General features: G+C 43.9%; 1 protein-coding gene across 1 annotated transcript in view; it reads right to left on the bottom strand.

Annotated features, from left to right (window-relative positions):
- Nucleotides 1-5,082: 5,082 nt before the first annotated feature.
- SPDYC (speedy/RINGO cell cycle regulator family member C) overlaps nucleotides 5,083-8,926 on the bottom strand; it is a 4,477-nt gene continuing 633 nt past the window's right edge. Inside the window, exons 2-6 of the mRNA XM_015411912.1 lie at nucleotides 8,616-8,674; nucleotides 8,149-8,234; nucleotides 6,953-7,124; nucleotides 6,417-6,711; nucleotides 5,083-5,111 (exon numbers count right to left, since the gene is read on the bottom strand). Coding sequence (XP_015267398.1) covers nucleotides 5,083-5,111; nucleotides 6,417-6,711; nucleotides 6,953-7,124; nucleotides 8,149-8,234; nucleotides 8,616-8,674 — 641 coding nt within the window. The remainder of the gene's footprint in view (nucleotides 5,112-6,416; nucleotides 6,712-6,952; nucleotides 7,125-8,148; nucleotides 8,235-8,615; nucleotides 8,675-8,926) is intronic.

The raw sequence follows: 8,926 nt of genomic DNA, 5'->3' as shown, positions 1-8,926 counted from the left end.
TGGCAGCAGCCAGCTTCATTCCTTGGGCTGCTGAGGGTTTTTGTTTTTTGTTTTTTTAATCAGCAACTGAATTCAGAGGTTTACTGCTTCTGGATATGGAGGCTCTAGCAGCTGTGGCTAGTAGCCATTCATGGACCTCCCCTGCATAAATCTGTCTAACCCCCTTTTAAAGCTATCTATGCTCATGGCCATCACTGTCTCCTCTAGCTGTGACTTTCACAATTTAATTACTCATTAAGTAAAAGGTATTTCCTTCTCTCTGCCCTGAACCTCATTGAGTAAAGAGGTATTTCCTTCTGTCTGCCCAGAACCTGTCACCCAACAATTTCATTAGATGCCCCAAGTTTTAGTATTAAGGCAGAGGGAGAATAAGTTCCCTCTATCTGCTTTCTAAACCTCATGCATAATTTTATAAACTTCTCTCCTGTCTCCCATTAGCCATCTTTTTTTGTGGACTGAGAAATCCCAGACTCTCCAGGCTTTCCTCATAGGAAAGTGCTCCAACCCTCTAATCTTATGCATGGCTTTCATTTGTACTTTTCCCAGTCCTACAGTGTACTTTTTGAGATGCAGAAACAACAACTGCACACAGTAATCCAAATGAGGCTGCGCCATAGCTTTACACAAGGGCATTACAATATTGGCCATTTTATTTTCAGCCCCTTTTCTTATGATTCCTAGCATGGACTTTGCCTTTTTCATTGTGGCCGCACACTGGGTTGACATTATCATTGAACTTTCACGAAGTCTTTCTCCTTCCATGTCTGCAACCAAAGGGGCTAGACCAGTAGTTCCCAACTTTTTATCAGGTCACTGCCTCCTCGATTCCATAAACTCATCTGCAGTGCCCCTTTCCCTATGCAACAAAAAGCATTATTCAGAATAGTTGCTTTGCAAAGCCCACTAAGGAAGATAATAAAACAATCGTACATTTATTCAAAATCCAATTAAAATGCAAATTAAATGCAAATTTAAATTATTGAACAAAATGGATGAACCTGATCCAGTGACACCATCTTTTCAAAGTCTCATAGTCATTTAGAAAGACACATTTAGTAACTACTTCACTGTTCAGTAAATCCTTAATGCCATGGATGGGCTTGATGAAGTGACAGCAGTTCTCCAATGGAGTAGTAATCTGGAATCAATTTCTTTGCTTGGAGAGAAGTTGGATGACCACACTAAAACCACATTCCACAAAATATGATGTTGGAAATGTAACAAGGGGCTTCTTAACCACTGTCCACAGTGCTGGATAGCAATCAGAAACTTCCTTCTGTAACCAAAACTCTTACGTTTTCTTAAACCTTGGCTTCAGCTCAATGTCATTTTGTAGCTCAATTATTTCTTCCTCCACAACTCCATCTTTCTCAGTGTCAAATAGATTTTTCACCCAATCTGGAATTTCCATTAAAAGACGATCCTCAGATCGCTCATATATATCGTCATGCAACATATCCAAATGGTCACAAAAACCCTGCAGATCATCATCTTGTATTCCACCTTTCTCTTCTAGCTCACACAGGCTTGGAAGTTGGTATAGCTCACGACAGCCTGTATTGCATTTGAATAGAGTTAACTTTGAAATAAATGTAGAGGCGACAGATTTGGCCTTAAAAATATTGACCTCATTTCCTTGCAACTACAAATTCATTTCATTGAAGTTTGCAAATAGTTCTGATAAGCAGTGTCATGCTGATCTCTTTGAGTTCATCACTGAGCAAAGCATTGGTATCTTCAGAAACTCCACAACGGTGTCAAAAAGGTCATAAAAGTGTCTAACATAGTTGCCTATTGATAGCCAATGAACTTCAGGATGAAGCAGCAAATGTTCAAAAACTTTATCATGCTCAACACAGAGCTCCCACAATAGTCAATCATCAACAGCACGGGCTTTAATTTTATTCACTGCAATTATGACAGTGTGTAGTGATGTGCAAGTGATTACTGAGGTTTTTTGCAACTAATTGTTGGCACAGAAGACACAGTGAGTGGTAAAGACATTTGGCATTGTTTTTTTCAAGTAAACAACACACCCATGGTAGCAATCAGTCATTGATAGTACTCCATCAGTTTGCACAAGGAAGTATGTTAGTAAGTGGAATTTGTTTGGTTTTGAAGAACTGCTCAATGGCATAAAATATTGACTCCTCTTAAATGTCTGTTCTTAGTGCCGGAGACACCCAGAGTCGTCATTATGGGAGATTTCAATGTTCATGCTGAGGATACCTCACTGGGGCTGACCAAGGATTTTATAACTTTGTCTTCCTGGGTCCATCTCAAATCAACACATGAATGAGGTCACACCTCGAACCTTTCGCACTTAATCTTTGAGGGCAGTTTTAAAGTCAGGGCTGGAGATTCGTCCTGAAGCATGGTCTGATCACTACCTCCTACTCAAAACCAAAGTCAATGGGGCTCCAACACTCTGCAGAAGAAAGCTAAAATGGTCCACCCATGGAGCCTCGTGCATCCTACTGCATTCCAGAACGCTCTAGGGGATTTTAGGATTCCAAACACATGCACTGTTGAGGTTTCAGTAGAAGCATGGAATTTGAAGCCATCGACAGGGTTGACCTCTTCTGCCCTTGGTTTACCACAGAGTTGGTTGATCAGAAAAGAGCTGGGATCAGGGGTCATTTCGTAGAAAAAGAGCTAGGGGAAGTCATTAGCATATGGCCACACCCCCTGACATCAGGGGCCTGGCGGTGGACCTGCAAGGCCAGCGGGAGTGCGAGGAAGCCCCGCCAAGGCCCTCCCTGGCCCCAGGGAGGAAGGAGTGGGGAGAGGCGGGGAGGAAGCAACTTACCCTCCCTCTTCTCCTGCCTCCTCCTGGCTGAATGAGGGCTGGAAGCGGGATGGCCGGAAGCAGGGGGCGGGGCTTCGTCATGTGCCCCGCCCCCTGCACCTCACCCGGGGGAACTGCGTTCCCCCGCGTTCCCCCCCGAAATGACCCCTGGCTGGGATACATCTAGAACAGCACTGGCAGAGAACTCGTACTAAATCTGACAAATCCTGTCATAGAGCTCACTGTAAGATCTGTGACTAAGAAGTTTTATTTCTCTGCTATGATTGCATCAGCTCGTTCATGACCATCCCAATTATTTAAGGTAACACAGCATCTACTGACTCCTAAAATTGAGCCTTCCTTGTATCAGGACCCGACAATTAGTTGTGGTAACTTTTTCAAAGCTTTTTGCTGATAAGAATATGCTCCGATTTAGATGCTGACTGTATTATAGGACCACCAGAAGAACTGCCCAGTACACCGCCTGTTCTACGTATGGACCACTTTTAACTCAATTTCCATAAGGGATGTTGACAAACTCCTAGGATCTGTTAAGTTCACTACTTGTGCCCTGGATCCTTACCCATCATGGCTTCTATAATCATGTAAGACCACATCAACAAATCCTTAGTATTATAAATGGATCACTAATGCAGGACACTTTCCCTCAACTGATCAAAGAGGTGGTTATCTATTTACTACTAAAAACCCATCCCTACAGAAAAATGTAGCCAATTATTGCCCTGTCTCTAATCTGTGCTTCCAAGGCAAAGTGACTGAGAGAGCAGTAGCAGACCAACTCCAGAGCTTCTTGGATAACTCATCTGCACTAGATCCTTTTCAGTTTGGTTTCAGACTGGGCTATGGGATGCAGATGGCTCTGCTGGCTTTAATTGACAACTGCCATCTAAATGTAGACAAGGGCCAGGTCTCCTTGTTGCTCCTACTGTATTTATCTGCCGCTTTTGACACAGTGGACCATGCCATTGTGTTGAGGCACCCGGAGGCAGAAGCAGGCATCAGGGGTTGTACATTGGACTGGTTCAAAACATTGCTCATGGACTGAAACCGAAGAATTGCCACTGGAGACCAGTTATCAACAGTGTGGGACCTATCCTGTGGAGTCTCACAGGGCACAATCCTGTCTCCCATGTTCTCCAATCTTTATGTAAAACCCTTAGGCCAAAGCATATGGTGTTTGGAGGTTGGCGGTCATCAATGTGCAGATGATACACAATTATATGCACCCTTATCCAAATCTCCTAGTGATTTATTTATTTAATTAATATCCTGCCCTCCCCACCTGGGGATAGCAGTAGAGGTTCTTCTAAATAGCCACCCGGTTGTTGTGGTTAAATGGCTAAGAGTGAACAAATGGAAACTACCTAAATCCTGGAAAGACAGAAGTAATGCTGGTTGGGAAGGTAGATGTCTTGAAGGACATTATGGTCCTCACTATCGACGGGGTTCAGCTCACTCTTGCTGACTCAGTGAAGAGCCCTCAGAGGTATACTGGACCCAACATTATTGCTGGAGAAGCAAATTAATACCGTTGCAAAATAGGCAAAGATTCATTGCCTGGCAAAGCTGGCTCATTCAGCTGTAATGCACATTCTGTTGTCCTTAGTATGCTGCACAATGCGTCTTCCACATTTCAGCCATTTCACCTATTTGTCCTTGCACTGAATTGTTGCTGAGAGGTATCGTCTCTCAGGACGTACCAGCAAATACTTGAAAAGTAACAGACAAAAGTGTACACAGGGACAACAGTTCCTCAAAACACAGTGTACTGGTCTGACTAGAGTGCTGGTGGTGTATTTACTAAAAATCCCAAACGTTTTCAGTAGGTTTTAGCACTATGCAGCAGGAGGCGGAAACTTAGTTTGCTAGTATGGTGCTGGTATGTTTTGCTAGTATGGTGCCAGTATGTTTTGCTAGTATGGTGCCAGAGCCTTGTCAATTGTAGGTAAGTGGACAACGTGGTCCAAGGGGCCCTCCTCCAGCATCCCCAGCCACCCCCTTGCCTCTTAGCACCCCCCCCAGATAATCCCCCCAGGACAGTATTACCAACTTTGGGAACCACTGAGATAGACACCTGGTACACAGATAGTTATAATACTTATATAACCATATTCAATTGGCAATTAAATGCCACACATATCCAGTGGTGGTGGAGGAAATGGCCACCACAAGGACAGGGAAAACTGCTGTCATGTGGGCAGAAAAATCCAACCTTTTGCACCTAAGCTGGTAAGTGGTCAAAGTAAGCTAACTAACTGTTGGTTTCCTCCAGATTACCGGTCCAGGGCACGTTCAGATCGTCCTGGAGACGCATAAAGGTATTGTTAACACTTAAGATGCTTTCATGACTTTGCCAGTTCTAACTGGGACAAAGCTACTCCAAAGCAAGAATGACACCAGAGAGACATCCACTCTGATAACGGAGATCCACTCTGATAACTGAGAAAAGCTACCTCAGAGTTATTCTTTAAACACAGCTGCTCCCATTTATCTTCTGTTGTAATCATTCCCAGGTGCCCTTTCATCAAGATCTGACATTCATGTACTCCTTACAAAAAGGTGTTATTAAGCCTACACACTAATAAACAGAGAACGCCCCACTGTTTTGCTGTGATCAGGAAGAGTCACTACGTGCACTTACGTATGGCAGGTTCCCCAACATGATGCCCATGGCCACCATGGTACATGTCAGTACTTCCCTTGGCACCTACCAAGCTTTTCAGAAAGTGGTTGGTGGCGCCATTGTAAGGCGAGGCTCAGGGCTATGTTTGGGCAGGAACACACAGGAACGGAGTTCCGGCTGGCTCCTGAGTTGGCCACGCCCAGCAGGAACTCATTAGCATAATAGGGCACACCCAACAGCAGAAACTCATTAGGATTGGCTACATTCGGGGTGTGTGGTCTAACATGCAAAGGGTTCCTGCTACAAAAAAAGGCCTGGGTTTTGACAACAAACAAGGTAAACAGAATAAGAAGCAAAAGGTGGGTGTGGCTGGATGACAACACTTCTGGTGACATGGGGGTGTGGCCTACTATGCTAATGTGCTGTGCTGTCAGGGTGTGGCCTACTATGCTAATGAGTTCCTGCTGTTGGGTGTGGCCTGTTATGCTAATGAGTTCCTGCTGGGCTTTTTCTACAAAAAAAAGCCCTGGCGAGGCTTATTATTGGCTGCTCTCATTCAAATGAAAGGGGTTTCCACTGAAGAATCAGAGGGACTGGTAAGCACTGGGGTTTCCCTTATGGCTCCATTTCCCTTTCAGGTTTCCTTCTCATAGTCACTGTGTTGTTCCATTTCCCCTTCAGGCCTTCTTTCTCAGGAGGCGTGTGGAAGGATGTATTCCATTCAGCCCCGCCTCCCGTGGCAGCCATTTTGGTGTGGTACTCACCAACCCCCCTCAAAATTCTAAATGTGCCAGCAGGTTGAAAAAGGCTGTGGACCCCAATCTATGGATTTGCCACCAATGGTATTATTTCAGTTCAAGGAATCCTTCACCCCCTGTGCAAAGTGGAAAGCTCTGAAAGAGGCAACCTTGAAGGTTAGAGGAATGCATGCCATGTATCAAGACGATGTCACAGAACCAAAAGGTGATGCTGGTTATTACTTACTCTGCACGCTGTAGTTAGTCTTTGGATCCAGCATCAATAGAGGAAGGTTGTTCAAATCCTGGTTCCACTCCGTGAAAGGTAACAGGTCAGTGGCGGGAACGTTGCTGGCAGGAGGAGATCCCTCAGCATCATCTTCTATCAAATCAAATGCACAGAGGAGGCAGCTTGGGGGTGTTACGCCAGGCCCTCTAGGGAATAAGTCCTTTTCATTCTTTAGGTAACTCCTCAGTGCCCCACTGTGGTGGATGGGTCGTTCCCGGGACCAGGCCCAATGAGTGGGCTCTTTCAACATTATCTAGGTTAAAAGTTAAAGGACAACTTAAGATTCTAAATTCAGAAGCCTCTTGCTTAAAAGGAACTTCATGCTTTGTTTCTTCCAACTCTTACCATCACAAAGGTCCACTAGATGGGACATCCCACCCAGAAAGATGGGATGTCCCACAACCAGTGGGATACCTTACATGTCATTTAAGGAATAGACACATAACCACAGCACACCAGTGCCAAGAACATCCAAAGACAAAGTTGTGGCTAACCTCATCACAGCATCTCCGACTAACAAATGCTCTGTACTTCATTCTTGCCCAAAAGCTATCCCGTGTTTTCAAGAACTGCGGAAACAGCTGCCTCCAGTTATCGCCAAGCGCCCAGGGGAAAATTTCATATTTGTAGTCTTCTTCATCTTCTTCCATATCATTAGCTAAGTACCTGTAATCAGGAAAAGGAGATATGGTTGGGTAGATTTCTGATGACTTCCCCTACAGAACACTAGATGAGAGACAGGGGGACTATATGGCCCAAGTGCCAAATGAAATGCAACATCTACCTATGAAAATGCTGGTGTGCCAGCAAACAAAGGGTGGCAGTAGAAGACAAGAGGGTTGTGCTGGCTATAGAGACAGCTCTGTCTAAGTCGCAGCAGCAATACTTCTGTTCTGCAGAGAATCATTTGCAATACATGTACAGCTGATACCCTCTTGTATCCACTCCAGACTGAGTACACCAAACAGCAATGCTGCATATATGGGCAAGTCCAGCACCAACTGTTATGGCCAAGGCTGTTTGCACATACTAGGGGCAGGACCAGAAGTACCGTAATTCAAGTTGAAGGTATCACCAGTGTACATCCAAACACAGTTCCAAAACTGATCTGGATGTACTATACTCCTGGTTTTTGGTATGCTGGTGCCAGCTAAATAGTCTTATTATCACAAATGCGAATGCATGCTGGAAGCTGCCTACCTAGCTGCCTGCACTAGATCACATTCCAAATAGTAGAACAAAAAAATAATTTACTTCCCAGCTTAGAATAGTTTTCCATAACTAAGGGCAGTTTTTCTTGCCATGCCAAGTGCCATGCATTCATGCTGCATCACAAGCTAAACAAGGAAGAACCTGGCAACCCACCCCCAACTCAGTGAAGGGGGGAAGAAGTGCTGGTCTGCACAGTTTTGCTAAGTTCCAAGGGTATTCCAAGAGCCTCTAAAATTCAGCATCAACAGAATGGACATCCCCCTCCCTTTCACTCCACTGACCTCCTTGAAATGCTGCTCCTGTGGAGTAGAAGACCCTGAGGAATGACATAAAGGGGGTTGGCAGTGGGAAAAGGCAATCAGTGGAAATTGCCAATTTGGTCTGAATCCAATTCCCAGTCTAATAGATCTATTTAGTTTGTTTTCTCTTCGCTGCTCAAATTGATAATAAAGAAAATAAAGAGTCACAAGAGACTTACAAAGCTGTGAAGAGATTTATCCGTGTGTATTCTCTTATATGCAGGCCAGCACGTTTGAAGTATGTCAGCACCATAGCTAGAAGATACTGTGTGAAAAAGTTAGGTTTAAAAAAATCTGTCCTAGACCAATAATTACGTAAGAGAAAGGAAACAGATGGGCAGAGGCACAAGCAACAAGACAACTTGGAACCTAAGGCAAAAAGCACCTTGTTTCTGTAATTATATAAAATGGAGTCAGGAAAATGGTGCCCCTCAGTTTTAAGGTAAATAGAACTGTAAATGTTCTATACTGGCTGTTTTTATTATATTAATAGTTTCTGTTTTATGTATTTAATTTATTTGCTGTAAGCCTCCTCAAGAACCAGTTTAGTGCAAAGTATGAATATTCAGATTACAAAATAATATTCTTTAACATTTGCACTACTCAGGGTATAGGGGAGAACACACAATTCTGTAGGTTAACCTACCTTATCTGAAATTCTGTAGCATGTGTCCATTGACAGGAATTCTTGTACCAAATCATCCTCTGATAAGAAATGAAGCAAAGCATTTTGGGTTGAGTTTAGCTATCTTTTTGAGACACAGTACTGGGGATCCGACTTCATCAAACTAGTGATTTTTGTTAATAAGTTTTGGTGTGACCCTTGAGTATTTGTTGAGTAGAATTTTAGTTCTCCAATCATCTGAGCTAATCACACTGCTCTCCTAAAGATTCAGGGTAGTGGATACAGTGTTGGCCTAGGTCTGGGAGCTCCGGGTTTGAATCCTCTCCCCCCCC

The sequence above is a fragment of the Gekko japonicus genome, unplaced genomic scaffold, assembly GCF_001447785.1.
Source record: "Gekko japonicus isolate JY-2015 unplaced genomic scaffold, Gekko_japonicus_V1.1 scaffold563, whole genome shotgun sequence".
Lineage (NCBI taxonomy): Eukaryota > Metazoa > Chordata > Lepidosauria > Squamata > Gekkonidae > Gekko > Gekko japonicus.
Note: the sequence above shows the minus strand (reverse complement) of the source record. Positions and strands in the feature narration are given on the sequence as shown.